This window comes from Caretta caretta, chromosome 9 (assembly GCF_965140235.1).
Source record: "Caretta caretta isolate rCarCar2 chromosome 9, rCarCar1.hap1, whole genome shotgun sequence".
Lineage (NCBI taxonomy): Eukaryota > Metazoa > Chordata > Testudines > Cheloniidae > Caretta > Caretta caretta.
In genome coordinates, this window is record NC_134214.1 from 77,070,681 (window position 1) to 77,096,896 (window position 26,216).

The 26,216-nt window shown below is 42.4% G+C and overlaps 1 protein-coding gene across 4 annotated transcripts in view; it reads left to right on the forward strand.

The window, feature by feature from the left end:
- LOC125642363 (fibronectin type-III domain-containing protein 3A) overlaps nucleotides 1-26,216 on the forward strand; it is an 87,422-nt gene that overhangs the window by 30,509 nt on the left and 30,697 nt on the right. For all 4 annotated transcript variants that reach the window (XM_048863591.2, XM_048863590.2, XM_075132455.1 and 1 more), the window contains exons 3-6: nucleotides 6,021-6,096; nucleotides 7,565-7,641; nucleotides 20,246-20,474; nucleotides 23,340-23,624. In XM_048863591.2, the coding sequence (XP_048719548.2) occupies nucleotides 6,021-6,096; nucleotides 7,565-7,641; nucleotides 20,246-20,474; nucleotides 23,340-23,624 (667 nt within the window). The remainder of the gene's footprint in view (nucleotides 1-6,020; nucleotides 6,097-7,564; nucleotides 7,642-20,245; nucleotides 20,475-23,339; nucleotides 23,625-26,216) is intronic.

A 26,216-nucleotide genomic window follows, 5' to 3' on the forward strand; every position in this document is an offset into this window, starting at 1 on the left:
TACACCAGGAAAATAGTAAATTGAAAGTTAGTGACCAATTGGGTTTCAGGAAGACCACCAAGAAAGGGAGGTTCCAGTAATTAAAGTGAGAGATGCTGAGGACTGAGATGAGATGGTTTTGTGTGTGAGCAGGGAAGAGTGGGATCTTGGAGGTGCTGAAAGGAAGAAACAAATGACACGATTTGAACACAGCCTGACTGTGAAGAATAGAGGAGTGAAAGATAATTACCAAGCTCTGGCCTTACGTGACTTGTAGGATGGTGGTTATTTCAGCAATAGTGAATAGGAGAGAGTGGGAAATGTTTTGGAGGAAGAATAACTTGTTCCGTTTGCACCATGTCAGGTTCAAGTTGACAGCAAGCTTTTCAGAAGGAAGCAGAGAGATAGGATTGGATAGAGGGAAGAGAGATATGTGAGTTGTCAACACAAAGTTGGTAGTTGAAGCTCTCCGTGGATGAGATCACCCAAAAAGGGTGTAAATGGAGAAGAGAAGCCAAAGGCACAGCTTGCAGAGCAATTTCCTACAGGAATCCTAAAACAGAGATGCCATCGTTATTGGATTTAAAGCAGCCCAGCATCATGTCTTAAATTATGTAGCGATCCGTGAGGCAAAAACAAAGGTAGGGCCGGGTGCTGCAGAGAAACCCTACTGCTATAAAAGCTGTAGTAGCTGTCATTCTTCCCTAACTTGTGGCAACCATTTTCCTCAGCCAAGTCTTCATGCAGCAGCGAGCCATCAGGAAAATGAAGAACTCTGGTAGGTTCAAGAGCTTCATCCAGCTGGAATTTTAACTTGATCTACAGACTTATAAAAAAGATAATCAGATCATTGGGGAACTTCATCTCTGCTTCTCATTGGTTGAGGAACCCATGGTATCTGAAACTAAAGGAAGTTTCATTCCATCTGTCCATTTCGGAGAACGTGCTGACTGTGTGATTTACTAAGATCTGGCATGTTTTACATCATAGCCATTATGTGGGCAAACATCAAGAATGGATTCTCAGAGTTGCTTTAGCAATGAGTTATTTAGCATCTGCACTGTATTTAGGAGGAAAATATTTTTGGGATAATGTCGCAAGACTAGTGTTTAACTATTCCAGCAGCAACTGACATCTGGTGTGTCTTAAACTGGGCTAGGCAAGAGGCAGAATGCTAGTTATTAAAAGTCTGGTCTGTAGTGGTTGGACCCTACAGAGAAGTGTGTCCTTGTGGGAGCTGCTGCATGGATTCTCCCAGCTTCCAGAAACCACTTGGTATATAGAAACCAGTTTAGTTTAATCCTGAATACTGTCATAATCCTCTCTCTGTGTAGGATATCAAAAACTTATTCTGAAGGTGTTCCTGGCAGCCACTTGCTTAGAAGAGTGAATGGGAAAACTGAGTGCTGATTCCTGCAAAGAACCTTAAGCTTATATTTTAACATGTTGTTCTCTGGACATTATCTTCTTCCTTTTCCCATAATAATTGATGCAAATGAGAGCAGATTAAACTACTTAGTGCGTCACAGATTTGTGTTATAAGGACTTGGGGTTTTAGAATCCTGGTATTCATTCCCTCTGCATCGAAGGCTTAAGAGGGCAGACATCATCCATCTAGAGAGTGTAGAGTTGGAGAAAGTCACTCATTGGGGAGAATTCTTTTTAACAGTGGTAAATTTCTAAATTCACTTAAACAACTAATTTTGTAATGTACTTTCACTTTGAGCAGCAGGGGTGATTTCACTTCTGAAAATTTTGAAGACAATATGCCATTTTACTTACATACATTAAAATAACATGTGGCAAAGTGTTGGGCTGTTGCAGCATTTGGCAGAATGATCGTTAACAGAAGGCAATTAGGTATTTCCAAAGTCCTATGTGTCTGGACGACTTTTGAGAATGAAGAATTTTCTGTAGCTAATTCTATAAGTGCAGTGATACCTTTCTGTATACTTCCTCAAATTTTAGCATACAGTGTTGTGGAGAGGTTGTTATAAAGTTACTGTTTGAGTTATTGATTTCAGTTTCAACTGTGACCTATGAGCCTACAGTTCACTTAATTTATAGGACAATCTCTTCAAAAGAACACCACCTCCTCTTTAGATTTAGAGGCAAACTTTACAGCCCAGGCCCATATCTAACTCAGTTGTCGTCATCTGCCAGAAGGTTTGAACTACACTTCAGCAGCCAAACTGTTGTGCATATGAGACTAGCCATAGTGTAGGAAAGATTCTCCACCCCCCCCTTACATCTGAACAGGCCATAGCTGAAATAGTTTCAAACATTAATATTCAGCTAATCAAAACAATACTTGTTATAATTAAAAATTAAATCTCCAAATTACTTTCTGTAATGGATCATAAAATCAATGCTCTAGCTGGGATATGTTGATGATGTTTTCATCCACTGGACAGACGACTTCAACTCCCTCATAGATTTCCACCACAGCTTCAGCAACCACCATCCATCCATTAAACTCTCTCTGGAACACTCCTACACTAGCAACATCTTCCTGGACACCACGATCAGCTTCAACAATGGAACCCTACAGACAACTCTATATGAGAAACCCACCGATCACCATACCTACCTTCATAGATCCACTCACCACACCAAGAAATCTGATCTCTACAGCCACATAGTGTGCTCCAAGAAGAGAGTCTGGGATATACACCATAATACACTCAAATCCACCATCACCAAATAAAAACACTCAACCAGAGAAGTAGATCACATCACTGGATGGGCCAGTCAAATACCTCGAGACAACCTACACCAGCATCTGCTTACCTTATGTTTAGGCTTGGAAGGATTAGGTTTTAATTGGTAAATGTTGATTTTCATACACTCTCAAACCAATGAAAAAATACTTGTATAGATGATTATCTAAATTTACAATTAGACAAAGTAAGAAATCCGCTTGAACTTATGAGAGTTTGATTTAAGCATATTGACTTGTGATGTAGACTGTTTTTTTTTAATGGCTACAAATGGTTATAAAGCTTTAACTTTTTGAATTTTAAATTATTTTCAGTCTCCCCTATTGCTTGCTCCCTCACAGTTTCCCATAACTGTGGAAATGTGCATCAATAAAATAGAAAAAAAATTGCTTAAAACCCATAATTTTGTGTAAACTGGAAATTCAAATGGATAAAAATAAAAGTTTAAAAATAAACATTGATATTATCCAAAAGCCTTTAAAAAATCAAATGCTAATAAGCTTACTTACGTTGCACAGCAAGAGTCTGTAAATCCATGTGTGCCTTTGAAGTAATGAGAGGTTCAAGGTGGGTTACTGCAGTGTGAGAGGGGTGCAGCTGGGAGAGCGCTCTAATGCGTTCTGCTGTGGCTTTTCTGCCTTCCTAATATGCCTCATGGCAGACATTGAGGGTTTAACTATTTGAACCATTTAATATAGACAGTGTTTAGGATCCCTGTGGTTTTAGCCATTGTAAAACTAGCATTCTCCTGTGGTTATACTATGTATACTCGGCTCCTATAACCAACTGAAAATGTAGTTTGAGATGTAGGGTGAACCACAGGCAAAACTTCACTATAATACATGGTTTAAATTGTCCCCCAGCCATCCTGGTTCCTGGATGAATTGGCATGGTATCAGGAATGTAAGATTAGTTGGATGTGATGCCATTTATTTTAAGGCAAATTATAGCTCATTGTTCAAAGTAAAAATTAGTTAAATCTGTGTGGTGTTGTGTTTTTTTAATTCTTGACTAACATCAGCAGTAAATAATCCCTGAAGCCTTTTTACTTTCCTTCATTCTTTAAAGGAGGTAAAGATTAAATGTCCATAGAAAAACCACCAATGTACAAAGTAAATACTTAGTTTTTTAGTGTAGTGAGGTTTTTTTGTATTACATAATATAACTACAATATTGGGTCAGACCAACTGTCCATCAATCCCCTTATGCTGTCTGACAGTGGATCTACCAGAGCTTCAGGAGGAGTGTACAGAACAGGGCAGTTGGATTGATCTGCTTCTGACAGTCGGAGATATGGGGTTGCATCTATGATCATTTGGCTAATATTCATGGACTTAAGATGGACCAATCCTCCATGAACGTAGCTAGTTTTTTTTTTAATCCAGTTATACTTTTGGCCATCCTAACATCCCACACGGAAGAGCATTCCACAGGTTAATTGTGCATTGTATGAAAAGCTGCTTCCTCTTGTTTGTATTAAACCTTCTGCCTATTAACTTCATCAGGTGACCTGTGATTTTTGTGTTGTGGGAAAGATATATAATTTTCTAGTCACTTTATCCACATCATTCATGATTTTATAGACATCGATCAGTTTTCCCCCCCTTTAGTTACCTCTCTTCTAAACTGAACAGCCCTAACTCTCCTCATATGGAAGCCTTTCCATAACCTTGATCATCTTTACTGCCCTTCTCTGAACCTTTTCCAGGTCTGCTGTATCCTTCTTGAGATGAGGCAACCAGAACCGGACACAGTATTCAAGCTGTAGGCATACCAAGGATTTATATGGTGGCATTATGATATTTTCTGTCTCATTTTCTATCCCTTTCCTAATAGTTCTAACATTGTTAACCTGTACAGTAGGGTGTAAAAGGTAAACACAAAGTAGAAAACAGGACAAGTAATCCTCAGTGAGCTCCCTCAGGTTTTAAATTGAGTAGCCTCTGCATGCAAACAAGCCAGGCACTTAACATTTTATGTGTATTCCATTGGGCTGTTAATTGGAACAACTATGATCTTGACACTTCGCAGCACAGGTAGGCAAAAATCTGGCGCATATTCATTTTGAACTGACTAAAATCTTGTTTGTTAATCCCTGGTTAAATGTGTTTCTTTTCCTTTAAGACTTTACTTAATATTGATTAAATAAGCTTGTGTCAAAAGCAAGGAAATTAGTATATATAGCTTCCAGAGTTTTGATTTGGGAATAACATAGAAGCCTTTTTGTGTGAATTGGAGAGCCTGTATTTTACAGCTGTGGTAGTGTTAACTTGCCAACAGTTCCTGTCCCTGCACAGCTGATCAAAAGGATGTAATAAACAATTGTAATGTTGCCACTGTTTGTGGTGTAACTTGCTGTCCTCATCCCTTCTGCTGCAGCTCCTCCAAAGAGAAGCTATTACAAGCCATAGAGCAAAACACACACTTGTAAAAACAAACTGAGAATTAACTTAAAGCTTAAGGCAATTTTTAATGCTTAATTGTATTGCTGTACAGTGGTACAAATAATGGATTTAAACATTTTCAATATAAAATATAATGCACAAGGGTTTTGTCTTCAGAAATAAGACTGACACAGACTATAACCAGAGGCTTTATCTATTTCAAACAGTCAGATACAACAGTCAATACATTATATCTATTTGATTATAAAGGAAAATTTTAAGTAGGTTGAATGTGTCTAGGAAAATTATAGGCTGCTTGTCCTCAAAAAGAGAAGGCATGGAAAATATTAATGACCAAGTTCAGAAATAATTTTATGAAGAAAAATTAATTGGTCTTTGGAGAACTCATTGTCAAACTATATTTTAACCTATTTTCAGTGTGGAAACTCTTGAGTAAAATATCCTCTTGGGTAGAACATCTTTTATAAATACTCTCTCTAGATGCCCGATCTTGTCAATCTAATTCTGAGATTGTTGAGGCGGTGTCATAGAGAAGACTGTAAAGCAAAATGTATTGACTTTGCATAAAGTATTTTTCTTAGATCATGTGGTAGTGGTATTTAAGTAAAAAAGGGAAATGGCATGGAAAACAAAGTTGACAAAGAAAAGTAAAGTATATCTTACGTTTCATCTGTAACTAGGGAGGAAATGACTGGTAGGTATTATCGGAACAATTTTGAATGTTTCAGAATAAAGGATAACTATATAATTTATTGAGACTGATGGGAATTCAATCCACATTGTTAGTATTTCTAAACTTGCCCTATTTGCATCTGTAAGAAATTTTGTAAGACGAGACTGGAAAGGAATTTTTTTTTTTAAATCTCTAAAATATTTTAAATGAAGTTTATTGAAATTACTGTGTTTTTGTTTTCAGGTTATACTTGTGCAGGTAAACCCAGGAGAAACTTTCACAATTAGAACTGAAGATGGACATATCCAGTGTATCCAAGGTAAAAGAAAATTCCACTGAGTTCAATCAAATGTGTTAAACAGAAAAAAAAAAAAATGTAAAAGATTCTTCATAAAACTACTGCCATAAGACTTCCACTACATAGTCATAGGTATGTTTACATGTTTTCAGTCATACAGTGAATGAGTCTGTTCAGTGTGTACTGTAAGCATGAATAGGAATCCACTGGAAGATAAATGTTAATCTTGAAGAGAGTTAAATATCTTGGATGTATTACATCTTAACAAACTTCACTGGTTATTTATAAAATATAGTGCAGGCCAATTTGAATCTTGTCTTAATTAGATAACACTATTGACTTGTAATGATTGTGTCAGGATTTTAACACTTCAGTTTATTGAGGGTTTTAGCTACCTTACTCCAAATTACTGTAATATGTATTGTATGGCAAAATCTCTGTGCAATCTCTGGGTAAGGAATTACGTCCATAGCCTCTGTTTGTCAGAGGGTGGAGATGGATGGCAGGAGAGAGATCACTAGATCATTGCCTATTAAGTTCACTCCCTCTGAGGCACCTGGCATTGGCCACTGTCGGTAGACAGGATACTGGGCTGGATGGACCTTTGGTCTGACTCAGTATGGCCATTTTTATGTTCTAACACTGTGGTATTTGTAGCCTGTTGCTATTCAGGAGTGAATACTAATATCCATGTAGTTACAGAGACCTTTTTCCATAGTAGCAAATGGCAAGTCTGCAGATTTCAACATTGGTTTAAAAATGTGCTTCATATGATTATATTATATAGCACAATACTTCCAAGATCAGCTTTCTGAAAATAATTGTTGTATTCTCTTAACAAAAATGGTTGCTGTTTTTTACAAGTGCAGATAGCCAGAGTAATAAGTAATGTTACTTTATATTTTAAATCTACACATCAGAAAGATAAGAAAACCAGCATTATCCTATACAGATATTTAAGTAATATCTAGTATGTGAGAGCATAAAGCGGTTATGATTATTTCCTATCCACAGGTGTGTTTTTAATAAACCCAAGTAGTATACATCCAAGTGGAGCATTTATATGGGGCAGTATGACAGAAAAGTTTCCAAACATTTTAGTGAGACATGAAAATTGTATTCCACGCGCTGTTTTGAGTGAACGCGAATCACTCCTGTGAACAGAGGTGACTTTATATCTGCTGATGAACACTGTTAAAATATTTTTTGGGTTTTTTAAATGGAAAAAGTACACACTAAGATTTGCTTACCATTTTCCTAACTTTTAAGTCCCATTTTAAATTCAGTTGTCTAAAGATGGGTGGATAAATGTGGATGGGCAGCCTATGTAATTTAGCCACGTTTTTTTAAATGAATGAGTGCTTACCTTTAGGCCATCAAATAAAAGTGGGGAGGGGTGGGGAGATTTCTGATTGTGTAAAATTTGGAATACCCACTGTGGTAAAAAGTGCTAACACTTTTAAATCTTACACTTTTTTTTCCTTTTCAGGTCCGGCACATGTTCCTATGGTGTCACCAAATGGTTCTGTGCCTCCGATATTTGTGCCTCCTGGTTATGTATCTCAGGTAAGAATTAATTTACAGTTTTTTGTGCTTTTGCATCAGAAGTTACTGCTCATCACATCCCTAATAAAAATGAAAGACAATTTCTAAAGCTGTTTAATAGCTGTAGAAATCATGGTTTCCTTCACAAGACAGATCTAGTATATCAGGTGTCTGATTTGTGCACAAAGGCTGAGATTTTCAAAAATGCCTTTTGACTTGGGTATCCAATTCCAGTACAAATGGGAATTGCCTGACCAGTTCCCTTTGATGGCTTTGAAAACCTTAGCAATATTTGTCTTTTATTGGCAGTAGGAAAACCTAATGTAAGTTGGAGAGAATTCTTTTAATACCAGTCTGATTGATGAGTTTGATAGTCATATTCCACAAGTGCTACCACTATTCAGTAAGAGCAATAGTTGCTTCCAGACATTCCAGTTGTATGATCATGGATATATGTAGTGGAATACAGAGCCTTTCACCCTTTAGCTCACAGATTTGATTTACTCCCAGATCAGTCATTACCAAAGTAGTTATAATCTGACTGTTTGGGATCTGTGTTGACATGTGAAAAATCTTAGTTTCCTATGACGCCTCTCACTGTAGTATCTAATCCCAGCACAGATAATTCAGGTCCATAATCTAAATCGGGGTGGGCAAACTTTTTGGCCCAAGGGCCACATCTGGGTATGGAAATTGGTTGGCCATGAATGCTTACAAAATTGGGGGTTGCGGTGCGGGAGGGGGTGAGGGAATCCAGCTGGGGGTGAAAGCTCTGAGATGAGGCTGGGGATGAAGGATTGGGGATGCAGGAGGGTGCTCTGTGCTGAGACCGAGGGGTTCGAGGGCAGGAGGGGGATCAGGGCTGGGGTTGGGGCATGGGAGGAGGTCAGGGATGCGTGATCCGGGCAGCGCTTACCAGAAGCAGCAGTATGTCCCACATCCAGCTCCTACATGGAGGCGTGGCCAGGCAGCTCTGTGCGCTGCCCCCTCCACAGGCACCACCCCTGCAGCTCCCATTGGCTGCAGTTCCCAGCCAATGGGAGCTGCAGGGGCAGCATGCAGAGCCCCCTGGCTGCCCCTAAGTGTAGGAGCCAGAGGGGGGACATGCCGCTGGTTCCAGGAGCTGCATGGAGCAGGGCAAGCCCCCGACCCCACTCCCCGGCGGAAGCTCGAGGGTTGGCTTAAAACGTATAGAGGGACAGATGCGGCCCCCGGGCCATAGTTTGCCCACCCCTGATCTAAATCATAGAGAAATCTGTTCTTGCCCTTGCCAGATTCTAGCAAGTTCTATTTGGAGTATGTGGATTTTTGTTTGTATGTTTAAGTATTAAAGCTCTCCAGATATGTGAAAAAGTTTTATTAAAAAGAGGAATTTTGCAGCATGTTCAAAAATTGGTAGTCTCGTTTTAAATTAATTGAATCTCCTTTTGGAGCTCATTCCATTGCCAGACTCCCTCAAGCAAAACACTAACTCTGAGACCTAATTTATGCATCACCTCCAGACTAGATAACAAAACTCAGGACATTACCTGTTAAATGCATTATCCCAGAGCTGCCTTAGGTCAACCCATGACCCACGTGGATGGCTTTGAAAAATCAGAAACAAAATCTTACACTGTTGATGCAAGGGACTTGGGAGCTAGCAATGGTTATAGGTAGAAGAGTCATATGCTTTCGATTGTATGTCTGCATTGATTAAACCTTTAGACCAAGATATAGTAGATTAATTTTCTGTTTCTAGGAAATTGTGAAAGAGTGGTTCACTGACCAGATTCTTGTAGGAGACTTCATCTATTCCTCTCATAAGTTAAAGGTGGAGAAGGTGGCATTTCTTTACACTATTGCTACATTGTCATCCAGGATTAATGATTAGCCTGATAGGACCCCAAGGCGTTACATAACTGATTTCACTGGGGGGTGGGGTGGGAGAAACTAGGTGGGAGGGGAGGTCAGTGTTCCAGCTTGGTTTTCACAACTTTTGCCTCTCCCAGCCAACATGATTTTGGTCTTGCCCAGGTTTCATTTGAGCCATCCAAATTCTTATCTCTTATAAGCATTGGGGTGTCCAATATTGGCACCTGTAGGGAACTATATACAGCTGGATGTCATCAATGTATTGTTGCCAATGAAATCCGTGTTGCTTATCACCTCTCCAAGAGCTCTCATGTAGGACAAGATAGATCCCGCTGGGATTACACTAGTGAGGGCTTTGGGGAGCAAGTAGTTTCCCATCAGTTCTTTGGGTCTGGAAAGGAATTATCAAAGCAATTGTACTGCAATTGTCTAGTTCAGCTATGTGATGTAAGCAGGTCAGTAGTACCTTTTGACTGACTGTGACAAAATCTGCAACCGTGTAGAATGATGGCGATATGGGATCTGAGCATTGTTAGGAGGAGGTTATCTTTTAGTTGGCCTATTTGTCCCCATGCCATGAGTCTGCTTTAGTCTTAGTTCTCGGTGGTAATAGATGTCCAGGTGATGTAAACAATCACAATAGGCACTAGATGACAGAGTCAAAAGACTTAATAAGCATGGTCTGCTTTTCCTTGAGGGGATCCCTCTGGAATATAGCTGAAGCACATTGTTTGCAGCACTGTATTTAAACTTGAGCTAACCATAGTGCAGATAAATGAGACTTCTGTCTCCCATACTTTCTTCTTTTATATCAGTCTGTGATGTCATCCTCTCATACTTGTGTTTGTTTTTCATCTTTTCCTGGCCAATGTAAATACTCCCTAGATCTTTCCTCAGGTTATGTCTTCTGCACTTTTATAGTACCTCTGAAAGGATTTCAAAGTCTTTCTCTTTATCAACATTTATCCTCTTAACACTTCAGTGTAATAGTTAAATATTTTATTCTTTTTGCTGAAGTGTAAGCTGAGACAAAATGCTAGTGATTTGTGCAAGAGTACTTGGTAAGAAAGTAGCAGGAGTCTTTACTCCTCCTTTTGCTTTATCTTTTTTTCCTCTTTTAGGCCTTCTATCTTACACTTTTTCTGTGTTCTTCCTAAACTGTGGAGATCAGAACTGCCTGCAATATTTGAAGTAACACCAAAGCTATTCAAATGAACATGATTTTTTTATTTTTATTTTCAAACTGACTAATTTCAAAAATCAAATTTTCTTTGAATAGCATGTCTGGAAATATTTTTCAAAGGCATTTTTAAAAGGAGGAGGTTTGGTTCTTCGATTCCAATTAGGTGTGTGCGCGCTGTGTGCTCGGCCATCGGAGAATTTTTACCCTAGCAATACCTGGTGGGTCGGCTGTGGAGTACCTTGGAGTGGCAACTTCATGGCGCTGGATATATACCCCAGCCAACCCAGTGCCCCCTCAGTTTCTTCTTACCACCAATGACAGTCGTTGGTACTGTGGAGCTTGGCTTTGCTGCTACTCCACTCTCCCTAGTGTTCACCCTACAGTTTGTTCATAGTTTGTTATTGCTATAGATTAATAGTTCTATTGCTATAGATTAATAGTTATAGTATAGTAGTTTGTATTAGTGGGGAGGAAAAAGGGGTTTCCGCTCCTCACCGTACTTGATTGGGCTCATGCCCAAAGCTCTGGGCTTTAAGCGCTGCAGATCCTGCTCCAAGCCCATGCCAACGGGTGACCCCCACAACTCTTTCCCCCAGACACTTCAGGCATCTCACCAGGCGGAGAAGTGCAGGATTTGCAACAGCTTTCGTCCCCGGACTAAGGAGGAGCGGGACTTTCATTTGAGACAGCTCCTTATGGAGGCGACTCTTAAGTCCTCAGCCTCCAGCAGCGCAGCAAGACCCAGTGCCAACCGCTTTGGTACGCAGCGCCCCAGCTTCAGCTACAGGAACGGTACCGCCGCGGCACCGCACCAACATCTTCAGTCTGGCACTGCTCTCACTCACCTGGTCAGAAGCGGCACTGGAAGCCACAAAAGGCTGACCCACCTCAGCAGTCACCACCCTTTCCGGATCCAGAACTTCGTCCCGCAGCAGAGTGCCTGGGGACACAGGTGACGGCCTCGGCACTGTTGACTCTGGCACCGAGGATGGAGCTGTTGAGTCCGGTGTGTCTGGACTCCCCAACTCACAGCGTGGTTGAGGTCCAGTTGCCATCTACACCAGGTACCTTTGGGGCGGCAAGGGATCTGATTGCCTTGACTGTATCAGCATCCCCTCAACAGACCAAGGCACTGCCAGCTGTCCGCGTGGCACCATCTAGGGGCAAGCTGACTCTTATTCACCCGCTGGCACTGTCGGTTGAGCCTTAGCACCATTCCCAGTCCTGGCACCGCTCTCCATCGTGGCGGCAGTCGTACTCGCGGCACCACTCTGGCACTGGTCTTGACACTGCTCCGGTCGCCATCCAGGAGTAGACGCCGGTCATCATAGTTGAGACCCAGGTCCAGATCCAGGCGCCGGTCCAGGTCCCGGCACCGATCTAGGTCCAGACACCACTCCCCAGCATCATGGCACCATTCTTCTCCATCTTGGCACCAATCTCTAGCTTTGCAGTACTGATCAACTTTGTCTCATCGACATGATTCAGCGCAGACTCACTCAGCACCACCATGGCCATCGCTTTCCGCCTCTCACTCATCAAGGTCTGAGGCAGGGTCTCAGACCGCCACCACTCGGATCACGGCCGTCTGGGCTCGGAGCGGATCAGTGGCAAGCGCAAGAAGAGGGGCTTGCTCAAGGGTCCACCCAGTGGCCCTTTTGGACACCCTGGGTGTACCACCAGGCCCAGGGTGTTCCCTCTGGGGCTTCTCGCTCGGCCCTGTCCGAGTCGCAAGTGCCTGAGGCTTCTTCCAGCCGTCCTGCTCCCAGAGGCATGGAGACGGTGGCGTTGTCCTTACAGGCGCCAGCTCCTCTTCCTTCAACTCCAGCTCCTGGCCCGAACACTGAGGTCGCAGGACCGGAGCAGCGGGACACAGCTCAGCAAGAGGCCCTGGATGATCCTCTCCCTCCCGTGGCGGCATCCTCATCTTCGCCCGATGAGACTGTGGCGGGGACTGCTGTATCGGGTCCCACCCCCGATAGACCTCTGCGCCCACCAGGAACTCTTGCGCAGGGTGGCGCAGAACATGAACCTGCAAGCAGAGGAGGTGCTAAGGGGGAGGAGCGGAAGTGTTTCGTTCCCTCCAAGGGGTATGATTCTCTCTACACTCGCCCACAGCCCTGTTCACTGGTGGTGGCCTCAGTGAATGAGAAGGAGCATCATAGTCAGCAAGCCCCAACACCTAAATTGAAAGAGGCCAAGCGCCTCGATTTATTTGGGCGCAAAGTCTACTCCTCAGGGGGGCTCCAGCTCTGGATTGCAAACCAGCAGGCTCTCCTGAGCCGATACAATTTTAACTCTTGGAACTCCATGATGAAGTTCAAGGAACTGGTTCCTCCAGAGTCCAGAGAAGAGTTTGGGGCTCTGGTAGAGGAGGGCAAAATGGTTGCGCGAACCACTTTGCAGGCCACATTGGACACCGTGGACTCTGCTGCTCAGACCTTCTCTTCAGGGATAGCAATGAGGCGCATTTCTTGGCTGCAAGCTTCTGTCTTTCCACCAGAGCTTCAGCAAACTTTGCAGGATTTTCCCTTTGATGGAGGGGGCCTGTTCTCAGACAAGACACTCGGGGCTTCAAAGAGTTTAGGGCCATTATGCGTTCGCTGGGGATGCACACACCATCTACCCTGCGGAAACCATTTAAACCGCAGCCTCAACACTCCTACCCTCCTCCTCGGCCAAGGCAGGACTTCTATAGGAGACGGGCGCGGTGGCAGGAGAAAACCCTCCAACCACCAATCCAGCCAGGCCCGAGGTCCTTCCAAGCCCTCGGCGGGTCCCAAACAAAACTTCTGAAGGGACGCCTGAGGATGGTGTACCGGACCTCACTCAGAATCCTACCCCATTCTTGAATCGTTTATCCCATTTCCACCGTGCCTGGTCCCTCATAACCATGGACCGTTGGGTTCTTTGCACGATGGAAAGGAGATACTCTCTCCAATTTTCATTCTCCCCACCCTCCCTCCACGTCCCTCTTCAGGGACCCCTCTCGTGAGCAACTGCTTATCCAGGAGGTGCAGTCGCTCCCTGCCATGGGGGCGATGGAGGAGTTTCCAAGGGAGCTAAGGGGTGGGGGTTCTACTCCTGTTACTTCCTAATCCCCAAGGCAAAGGGCGGGCTTCGGCCTATCCTGGACTTGTACGGACTCCAACAAATTCATGGTAAAGTTGAAGGTCTGCATGGGCACCATTATATCTTCCCTGGAGACTGTTATGCCGCCCCAACATGAAGAACACGTATTTCCACATCGCGATTCATCCAGCTCACAGACGCTTCTTCCATTTTGTTGTCAACCGTGAACATTATCAGTTCACTGTCCTTCCCTTCGGCCTCTCCAAGGCCCCCCTGGTGTTCACTAAATGTATGGCGGTAGTGGCAGCCTTCCTTCATCGATAAGGGATACAGGTATACTTGTATCTCAATGACTGGCTCATCCGAGGGCGCACCAAAGAGCAGGTGCAGGCTCACCTTCAATTCGTGATTGAATTGAAACACAGACACATTTCAACGGTTAGGCCTCCTGTTCGATTGGTGAAGTCAATGCTAGAGCCGACCCAGAGGATAGAATTTATTGGGGCGGTCCTAGATTCCATGCAGGCTCGATCCCTCCTTCCGGATGCTCGCTTTCAAGCCTTGTCAGGCCTCATCAGGAGCCTTCAAAGCTTCCCAACCTCGACGGCAAGAATGTGCTTGAGTCTTCTAGGACTCATGGCTTCCTGCACATACATGACCAGACATGCCAGACTACGGCTCCACCCTCTTCAAGCCTGGATGGCATCTGTCTACCTACCGCCCAGGTCGAGTCAGCCTGAATATGGTGGTCACTGTTCCGGAGGGGGTCCTGACCTCCCTCCAGTGGTGGCTAGACCCAAGGGCAGTATATGGAGGAGTCCCCTTCCACACCCCTCAGCCTTCCTTGTCCCTTGTCACGGATGCGTCAGCCCCTGGATGGGGCACCCACCTCGGGGACATCCAGATGCAAGGTCTATGGGCCCCATCCAATCTCTCTCTCCATATCAACGTTCGGGAGCTGATGGTGGCGCATCTTGCGTGCCAAGCCCTCCAGGAGTAGTTGCATGGTTGTTGCATGGCAGTCCTCACAGACAACACCACGGCCATGTTCTATATCAACAAGCAAGGGGGGGAGTTGTTCCTCCCCCCCCTGTGAAGAGGCCATTTGACTGTGGGAATTCTGCATAGCCCAACTCTATTCAGCTGGTGGCATAGTTTTCCCAGGGGTCCAGAATATGTTGGCAGACCACCTCAGCAGGTCCTTCCAATCCCATGAGTGGTCGCTCCATCCCGATGTCATCCAGTCAGTCTTCCGAAAGTGGGGGTTTCCCCAGTTCGACCTGTTTGCCTCGCGTAGCAACCGGAAATGCCCGGCATTTTGCTCCCTCCAGGGCCACTCCCCAGACTTTCTCAGACACCTTCCTACTCTCGTGGATGAGCAGGTTGTTTTATGCCTTCCCGCCATTTCCCCTTGTACACAGGGTCCTTCTCAAGGTGCGCAGGGACAGATCAAGACTGATTCTGGTTGCCCCGGCGTGGCCCAGATAGCATTGGTATACCACGCTGTTGGAGATCTCGGTGGACGCCCCAGTTCCGCTGCCTCTCTTTCCGGATCTAATCACTCAGGATCATGGCAGCCTCTGTCACCCCGACCTACGATCCCTCAACCTCACGGCATGGATGCTTCATGGCTGAGCCACTCCGAGCTACTCTGTTCTCATTTGGTACAGCAGGTTTTGTTGGGTAGCAGGAAACCTTCTTCTCAGGCCACATATATGGCTAAATGGAAGCAATTCTGATGCTGGTGCACTCACCGCAGCACGCCCTCCCCACCCAGGCGTCCGTGCGTCTCATTTTGGATGATCTCCTGAGCCTGAAACAGCAGGGCCTGGTGATATCATCCATCAGGGTTCACCTGGCGGCCGTTTCGGCTTTCCACCCAGGAGCGAATGGCTGATCTGTCTATGCCAACCCCCTGGTCAGCAGGTTCCTTAAGGGCCTGGACTGTCTGTACCCACAGGTACGACAGCCAGTCCCCATGTGGGACCTGAACCTGGTCCTCTCCAGGCTTATCGGGGCCCCGTTTGAGCCGTTGGCCACCTGTTCCCTCCTATACCTCTCTTGGAAAATGGCTTTCCTCGTCGCTATCGTGTCAGCAAGGCATGTATCCAAGCTCAAAGCTCTTACCTCGGAACCACCATATACGATCTTCCATAAGGACGAGGTGCAGCTATGACCTCACCCGGCCTTTCTTCCCAAGGTGGTATCGACCTTTCATATCAACCAGGACGTTTTCCTCTTGGCTTTTACCCAAAACTGCACGCTATTCGTCAGGAACAACGGCTACACTCCCTAGATGTTCGTAGGGCCCTGGCCTTCTACATTGAGCATACAAAGCTGTTCAGGAAAATGACCCAGCTCTTCGTCGCAGTGGTGGAATGGATGAAGGGCCTCCTGGTCTCATTCCAGCAGATCTCCTCTTTGGATCACTTCCTGTATCCGTGCTTGCTATGATCTGGCTGGTGTTCCAACCCCACCGCTCACTCTACAAGGGCCCAATCCCCATCGGCGGCTTTCCTGGCCCAGGTCCCAATCCAGGAGATCTGCAGAGCCGCTACTTGGTCTTCAGTACGAACTTTTACCTCTCACTATACCATAGTCCGACAAGCCAGACACTATGAGGCATTTGGTAGAGTGGTCCTACAATCCACAGAACTTCACTCCGACCCCACCGCCTAGGTAAGGCTTGAGAGTCACCTAATTGGAATCGATATGAGCAAGCACTCAAAGAAGAAAAGATGGTTACTCACCTTTGTAACTGGTGTTCTTTGAGATGTGTTGCTCATATCCATTCCAAACCTGCCCTCTTTCCCCTCTGTCAGAGTAGCCGGCAAAAAGGAACTAAGGGGGCGCTGGGTCAGCTGAGGTATATATCTAGTGTCATGAAGGCGCCACTCTAGGGGGCTCCACAGCTGACCCAAGGGGTGTTGCTAGGGTAAAAATCCTCAGACGGCCGTGCACACGGCGCGCACTCACACCTAATTGGAATGGATATGAGCAACACATCTTGAAGAACAACAGTTACAAAGGTGAGTAACCGTCTTTTTTTCAGCTACCCAGGGATGCATAAAAGAGTTTTTCTGAGCAAGCCTTGAGAACCCATCAACCTGCATGCTCAGGTCCCCCTTCCCATTGTGTCTGTGCACACACCTGCCTAATGCCTCTTTAGTTTGTTTGCTTTTGCTTTTACAGCAGAAGACCCTCTTGCAAGACTTGGAGGGGAAATGTATTTTTAGCTCCCCCAGATCACTTCATAAGTGATGTTGGTGCATGGGACTAACCGTGCATATTACTACATAAAGCACTGGCAATACACAGCGTGAATAAACTGGAAAAAAAGATTACTTGTTTTCAATTATAGTTACCTTGGAACAATAGTAAAGAAAAAATTATCAGATGTAAAGGGGATTCTGTTTGCTGTGACCCAAAACTTTACTGATGGTGATTTAAAAAAAAAAAAAATCTGGTGAATGTTCATTATTCTAAATCTTTCAGAACTAAAACTCCTTGTTTAGTCTCATGAAATTAGTATATTTGGACCAAAAAGTAATATCTGAGATAAACAGCTCCTAGGCTATAGAGAACTTATGCCTTGACCCTAGTGGAGTGGGAATATTGTGGAAATGGTATTTAAATACTGTCCAGCTCAACTGATTTGGGTGACCACCGTGGAAGGCCTAAATAATGGTAGAAACCAAGTTTTTGAAACAAAATTTGGGGTTTCTAATCTTTTTCTCAGCCCAGTTAAGATGAGGACTCACCTTGCAGTTCTGAAAGATGTACAAAAGTAAACAAATGGTGGTAATGTTGGTCTCTGCATTAGTAGAATGGAATAATGGGCCTTGACTTGTACCAATGCCAAACTATAAAATTGTAGCTGAAACCCTTATTGTATTCATTAATCTCCTTTGTCAAACTGAGTGTTTTCCTAATTAAGTTCAATAGATCCATGAAACTTTGCCATTACTTTTAGATTTATCTACCTTTAGTGAATATACTTCGTTCATTTGATGTAGAAAACTTATTTTTAGAGAGAAATTCACTCATATTTCAAAACAAACATTCAATACACAAATGACAAGTGTTTTCATTATGTTCCTTTAAATTGAAGAAGGTAATCTATATTTTTTTCCAAAAAATCCTAATAGTCAAATGGCAGTATAATTACAACTGGTTTAGAGTCACATCACAGCAGATTTTTATCATAATAATCCATGAGTTGACACATTCTCGTTCTCTTGAAAAAATACTTTTCTTTTACTTGGTCAGTTTGCTTTATCTTTTATTGAGGAGCCTTTCAAAATATTTTTGGTATAAGTAACAAACCTACAGCCACAATTTCTGCTTTGCAAACTATGAAATGCTGTGATGACTTCTAATAGCCAGCTCTTCTAGTAGAGGATCTTGATAGAACTAGCAGGATAAAACGTACTGTCCTCTTCTGTGAAACTGTTTTAACTGTGAACTGTAAAACTTTTTATACAGTAATATTGCTGATGTGTTTAATTCCTTCTCATGCATTAGGTGTTAACAGGAGCAACTTAATTTAATTTTGTACAGGGCTTAGAATTTGAGAGAGTTTTACAGACTAGTATGTTGATTTCTGAAGGTTAATATGTAATGTGCAAATGTCTACAAGTACATGAGTGTTATATATTTTTAGTAATGTGGTTTAGTTGGAAATTATTGGTGTTTTAAAAGCAGTGTTAATTTTGTATGATTTACTTTGAGGACTGTATATAAGAAGCAAATCAGTTAATGTCTCAATTGTCTTTGCCAGTGTAAGTCTAGTGTGGGCTTTTCTCCTTGAGTCCATTGATAATTAATATGCTATCATTATTTTATAGCACCAATGTTTTGTAACCTACATTTTTGATGTAACACTATGATTGGAGGTGGCAGTCAGAGGGGATCCGGTTACAGACAAATCTAATTTTAAACCAATTTAAGTCCTCTGCTTATTCTGCTGAATTCTGGTTACTTCTCAAGTACCTGTTTTGCCTCTTTCATCAGAACATATATTCTGTCATCTAGTGTCTCTTCTGTTATATCACTCAGCAGCTAGTGAAGCTCTTCGAGAGGGGGTGGGGAAGAGGGAAAAGGAAGGTAGTTGTTTGTTCTTTGACTTGAATGGGGTTTCAGGAGATCCACCTCATTATCTCTTTAACTTCTGACTAGATGCAGTCTTAATCTAGAATCAGTGATATCTTGTTTTTGATGGTGGGAAAACAACTTTACTACCAACACAATTCATGTGACAATAATAATTTCAGAGGCCTTTGGACCAACCAGAAGAGTGGATACTGAAAAGTTTAGTCCCTTGGATAACATTTCCATGGAGCCTAAGAGATATTGGATTCATTTACTTCCAGATACCACAAGAAGGCTATAGGTGTTCTGCATCCATTATCAGCTAGGATCTTTCCCTGTGGATAAATCCCAAATTTTAGCCTATGCTTGCCTCTGGCAGATGGCCTGAAGATCCAGCAGGATAGGGCATTGCTGCTTGTTTCACAGTTGGTCCTAATTGTCTGATGTAGTTCTTTGAGTCCTTCTTTATGTTCCTGCTTATCTATGTGCTCACCTAAAACCTTTGTTTCATCCTAAATTCTTGCCTAAATTAGCATTTAAAGGTGTGTTAACTAACACGTGCACATTTTAAGTCTGGCATAGGCAAGGTAGTATATATATTTCAGCATGTGCTAAGACAATCAAATTAGAGCCTAAAGGGAGCCAAGATTTCAATTCAATCAGATTAGGATATGTTAAAGTATATGATGCATTGTCTACACCATTAGTTAGTTTTATATTAGCTAAAGTGCTGTCACATCTCTTTATCCCTAATCTATACAAGACCTAAGGCAGGTCATATGTCACTTTTGACATCTATTTCCCCATGTTAAGTATCCTCACACCTTCTTGTCAACTATCTAAATGGGCCATCTTGATTATCACTACAAAAGTTTGGGTTTTTTCTCCTACTGATAATAGTTCATCTTAATTAGCCTCTTACAGTTTGTATGGCAACTTCCACCTTCTGTGTGTGTGTGTGTGTGTATCTTACTATATGTTCCATTCTAAGCATCTGATGAAGTGGGCTGTAGCCCACGAAAGCTTATACTCTGATAAATTTGTTAGTCTCTATAAGGTGCCACAAGTACTCCTGTTCTTTTTGTTGAAAGAGGTAGGGGTGGCATTTATGGTCAGTTCAAGTTTACTTGTAATATGGTACAAGGAATATGTACAGGAATATGTTATGGATATTTTCTGGGTTAGTTACATTTCTGCCAGCTTTTTTTTAAATGGGCACGCTCAGAAATTTGGGATTTCTTGCAGAAGAGTTTGAATTTATTGAGGTCCATCACAGTGGGGATTTTTCTCCCAAAGCAATACAGGTCAGTATCTGGTTATGAATATCAATTATTTTAAGATGGAATCTAATCTTAAACATTAAGGAACGTAGATTATACAAAATTATTTTTACTGACTTTTTCTGTATTTTTCATTGCATCACAGATGGTAGAAGAAAATGGAGTTCGTAAGGTGGTGGTATTACCACATTCGTCTGAATTCCATCCTTCCATGCATCCCCCTCCACCACATGTGCCACATTACATGCATCCTCACCCTGCTTTGCTTCCCCACCCACCTCATCCAGTGTACTCTCCAGTTCCAGGGACAGGAGAAATACCACCGCAGTTCATTCACCAGCCGCCTCCACCAGCACATGTTTATCAAGAACAAGGTAAGACTTGCTAATATTGTGCTTTAACTGACAAAGGGGCATAGTCTCCTGGTTAAGGCACCAGGTCTAGAAGTGAAGAAACCTGCATTCTGTTTGCCACTCTCAGACTTACTGTGTGACCTTGGATAAGTCACTTAGAGCTAGAACCACAAAGGGATTTAGGCACCAATGCAATGTACAAAACCCTCACTCAGTTGTCACCTAGCCCTGTAGGTGCCCAAACTCAGAACCTACATTTTCACTGTAGAAGTTCCCTGGTTACCTAACTTTTTGCCTCTGGGCAAGCACACTGCTGCCTCAGGCAGGCATCTGGATGCCTGTCTCACACCGAAGTCCTAGAGCAATCCTTAAACCAGGGAGAGAGAAGTAAGGCCTGGAGACTGATCCAGTAGGGGTGCTCTGACCTAACTCCACACACAATGGCTGGCGATATTTTGAGAGATTATGGGATATTCTAATGTTAAAGCCGTTCCAATTTAATTAAAATCAAATATTAATTGGGCCAGATACAGCAAGAGAATCACTCTATAGTCCAGTGGTTAGGGCAGTGACTTGACAGGTGGGAGATCCCTTCTTATCAGGCAGAAGAGATAATTGAACCGGGGTCTCCCACATCCCAGGTGAGTACCCTAACCCCTTGGGTTATAAGCAGCGGGGCCCTCCCCACCTTGCCATTTTGTGTTAGGCAGGAGCCTAAGCGGTCTGGCTCCAGGACAAGGGTTCCCGGCTGTGGTTTGTAAGGAGAGGTAGGCGTCTCCCTGCAGCCTAGGCTAAGGGAACTGAACTCCATGGGAGGGCAGTACTTAAGAAACATCCCTCTTGGTAAGAATTTCTGAATGACTAGCTTAGGTTACTCTGTCTAGCGTGCTGGCTTTTGTGAATTCCATTCTTAGGTGCCTGTCTCTTCCCCCTTCATAGTATAGGGAACCTAGGTGCCTAACTCAGGCTTTGTGGGTGCGGGCCATAGCCTCTTCAAATCTTAGTTTCTCTATTTGTAAGTGGGGGAAATATTTGCCTTAGAGGGATGTTGTATGCCTAAATTCATTAAAGTGTTTAGAAATCCTCAAATGAAAGGTGTTACAGATGTGCAGGCTCATAGAGTAAACTAAATTTATTTTAATTCGGTCTTTCGGGTGGATATAGTAGAAATGTAGAAATTTTACTTACCTTAGAATTTTTCTAATACCTTATATTTTAGATTTAATATCTTTAAATCTTAGTCTTTGCAATGCAGATTCAATAATGATCCCATTTTAGAAATTGCTTCTAACTTTCTGAAAAAGTTTCTGCTGATGTTGATACTCTTCATACTTGGTCTCAACCCAAAGGTGAATTTTTTGGGAAGTTTTAGGAAATTTTCAACTGCTTTTATCTTATGGGGAGATTTTATTCAGGGTTTGTTTTTTCTAACAAAGTCAGGTATGGCTTAAATTTAAAAAAACACAAACCTTGGCACACACAACTGGTCCTTCAGGTTGAGGGTGGCAGGAGTAGCTATACATATTGAAAGCTATACGTATGTGAACACTCTCAGTTAAAGAGCCTGCTGATGTAACCTTTTGTAAAATAGCAGGCCTACATAGTTCTCCTTTTATGAGCAATAATAGAAAAGAGGATATTTAACAAGATGGGGCTATGCAAGAGTACCCACTGTCATACTGTGTGGGGAGCTTGATCAATGATAGTAATGGTGGCAACTTCTTGGGGAGAAAAGCTTAGGGAAAATTTTAAAAAAGCACTTAAATCTGATTTTCCAAAATGATTAAGGATCCTAAGTCTCTTAGGATCCTTAATCTTGAAAATGTTACTTCTGCTGTTTGCACTGCTATGTCATAGAAAGGAGGACAGCTCTAATCAAGAGGCATAGTTTTGGAGGTGGGGGATATTAGGTGAAGACTAGCAAAAAGGAAAGATTTAACTATTGAGAATATGAAGGACTAAAAACAGAGAAAATAGGAAAAGATTAAAGAAAAGAGCTAATGAGGATTTAAAAATAGTAAAAGTTACGGTTCAGAACTAACTCACTGGGTATGGATTAAATACAACAAAAAAAAAGGAAATGGGCATAAATTAAAGGCAAGGGCTACATTTAAAACAAATATGAGCAAAATTAGCAATACAGTAGAACCTCAGAGTTATGAACACCAAAGTTACGAACTTGCCAGTCAACCACACACTTCATTTGGAACCAGAAATACAGAATTAGGCAGCAGCAGAGACCCCCAAAAGGCAAATACAGTACATATTGTGTTAAACGTAAACTACCAAAAAAATAAAGGGAAAGCAGCATTTTTCTTCAGCCTAGTAAAGTTTCAAAGCTGTATTAAGTCAGTGTTCAGATATGAACTTTTGACAGAACAACCATAACATTTTGTTCAGAGTTGCGAACATTTCAGAGTTACAAACTACCTCCATTCCTGAGGTGTTCATAACTCTGAGGTTCTTCTGTAGTATAAAACAAAAATAAACTTGGAGCTGTCTACTTTTACCGCTACCTCTCTCTTATTTAGACACCATTGATCCTAAAATTCTGAGTGTATTGCCTGGACCTATAGGAAGCCCCTGCCAATCAGCAGCATGAAATTCTTAGCCGTTCCACTGGTGCCCACACCCATCTGAGTAACGGTGTGAAAATTGTCAAGACTTTGGTCTTCACTTGAGTGCGGTTTGTCACAGCTATGAGCAGCACCAGATCTGTCCTACAGACTCAGTCAGATAGCATTGCACTTTACACTTACTTTGAATTGGCAAGGTTTTTCAACTCCTGGCTATGTTGCAGTTACTTTTCTAACTTCTGGAGTGTTTCTCAATTGCCAGCTAAGCAAATTCTACTGAATAATAAAACATACAAATGTTGTCTTTTAGAATCTCGTTCCCATGGAAGGACAAATTTTATTCAGCGAGATGAAAGGACTGTCAAAATGCAAGAACATCTGAAGAAAAGACTTAAGGAGAGACAAGCTAGTGGTCATACTAATAATAAACTTAACAGCCCTCCTTCTTCACCGCATAAAGTTCACAATTCTTCCAGTACAAATGTTCAGAATGGATATGGAAATGGAAAGGGACAGCAAGCAGCATGTGGGGTAATAAAGCAAAAACAAATAGGAAAAACAAGAGCAAGCCCACCAGCAGATTCAGAGATGGGAGGTAAGTAATAGCTTGTCACTTTTGTCATGTAGGCTTTTTGATAGAAATACCTAAAGTATCTTACAGGTCTTACTCCTGGAGGCTGGGGGGGAATTTTGTGCCACTGCACATGCACAGAATTCATGTCCCCCGCAGAATTTTTTTTTTACCCAAAGAAAATACATTGTCAGGAAGGCACTGCAATTACACCTTTCACCCACCAGGGGTTGCTGTGGTGCCAAACAAAGGGCCTGGGAGAGGCTGTCTTCCTCACAGTTCCCTGCTCACAGGGCCAGGTGAGGAGGCATGGGATATGAGAGGACAGAGTAGGGCACACAGGTCTGCTGGGAAGTCAAGGAGTCTGGGGTTCAGAGAGGTTAGTAAGAGGGACATAATGGGGCAGGGGCACAGAGCTAGTGGGGTGAACCAGTGGCTGAATGGGAATGGGGGTGCAGGGACATATGGGAACAGAGGGAAGGAGGGTGGCTGAATGGTAGTGCAGAGTCTGGGAAAAAGTGAGGTGCAGGGACACATGGGAATGGGGGAGGAGAGGTGGTTGAGCAGGGGTGGAGGGGAGGAGTGCAGGGACACACGGGGATGGGGCAGATGTGCCTGACTGAATGGGAGAGACTAGAGGTCAGCCAAGGTCTGCATGGGGGTGGCTCCCTAACAATCCCTCCCTCCCTTCCCCTTCTCCTCCTCCTCCCCCCTCCAAAAAACCCTGTTCCATACTTTTCCCACCCCCACCCAACAGAACTCCTAGTTCATACACAGGCTCCTGCCCAACAATTATTCCCTCTCCCTCAGTTTCTCTGTTACCCCTGAATCCCCCTCCACTTCTGAGGGGTGCAAGAAATACATTTCTGTATTGTAGTTTAAATGAATTATTACTCAGAGTTCTGTATCAAAATGTCTAGTAAGAAATCTGTTTGTCAAAAAAAATTAATAATTCCTGAATCTTTTTGTTGGCGTCTGTATCATTACAGACGTACTTGCTGATGGTATTTTGAAATAAATTTATCAAAATAATTGAAACTGGCGTGATTATATTGTTGTTTTGACAAATAAAATATGCAGAATCTTTGATTTTTTGGTGCAGAATTCCCCCAGGAGTAAGGTCTCTTGCAGTTACTTAAAAAATAAAATAAAAAGATTTAAATTTCTTTGCCTTTTTTGGGATTTATAGAGAAGGCCTGAAATGTTTTCAATTGTTTTAGTTGATTTTTTTTTAGCTTAGAGATATTGGAAATGTCAAGTCTGGTGTTCCCTGGTTTTTTTGCTGGAGTACCTCTTGGGAGAATCTGAAAGCATGTTTATTATAACCTCAAATTGCTTAATTGAAGTGGAAGGTGTTGAATCTTGCACAAAGATCCTTTCTCCAAAATTTCAGTTAGTCATTGAAATTCAAGTGGTATTAAACAGTTTATGCACCTCTGAGTAAAAATCTGTTTTGTCAGTTGCTCAACTTTGAGAGAGACTGATGTGATTTTTTGCTAGTTTTCCATACATCATAATTGTCTTCCAGAGCAGACAAGATCTCAATTTCTAATATAAACCAAGAAAATCATTTTTTTTGCTTGAAAACAAAAATCCTTTCAGGCTTTATACATCAAAGAAACAAACTCGTCAAGTTCAAACTTTTTTCCTAATGTTTTTCTCATCACTTTCGCTATAGCTATCCCTTCAGAGTTTATACATAGGTTTGAAAAAAATTAACCATTTGATTTACATAATTTTTGAAGTGTGTTGTGAGAAATTCACTCTTTATCGCTTGCCATGATTGCTGATTTAGAATGTGCATCTCTTAGCCATGTATTTGGAAAATTCCTGTTACTACTATTTAGGGGTGCTTGCTTCTGCAGGGTATTTGACTGTTTTCAAGCTTCTAATTTGTGGGCTAGTTTCATGATAGGCTGTATTGTTTCTCAGTTATTAACCTTGCTCCTTTGAATAGCAACATAAAACTGCCATACCAGATCAGACCAGTGGCTCATCTAGTCTGGTATACTACCAATACTAGACACTTCAGAGAAAGGTACTCAGAACTGCATAGTGCATTTACAGAATGACTTACCCATAGAAAAAGTTTGTTCAAACCCTCCAGCTACTGGTTTGTTAATGCCTGAAACATGGGGATTTCTTTTTCCCTAACTTTTAAAAATTTTTTCTGTAAAAGTGGATATATTCCCACTAGGCAGATAAATTCTAATTCTTGTTTGGAATCTGCTAAACTCTTGTCCTTCATCTTGTGACAGAGTTTCACAGCTTAATTGTTCATTGTGTAAAGTGTTTCTTCTTCTCATTTGTTGCCTTTCAATTTCATTGAATGTCCCCTTGCTCTTGTATTATGAGAGAAGATAAACGTGAGTGTTTTACTTATCTTTTGCATACCAGTCAATAGATTTATTCCTCTCCCATATTGTCTCATCTCATCTAAACTAAACAGTCTCACTCTTTTCATTTTTTTTAATATGGAAGTGCCTCTATTTTATCTCCCTTCACTGAACTTTCTTCTATTACTGCCATATCTTTCCTGAGATAGTGTTACCAGATCTCAAAACAGTGTTCCATGTTGGGGTGTACCATAAATGTGTATAACAGCATCAGGAATGT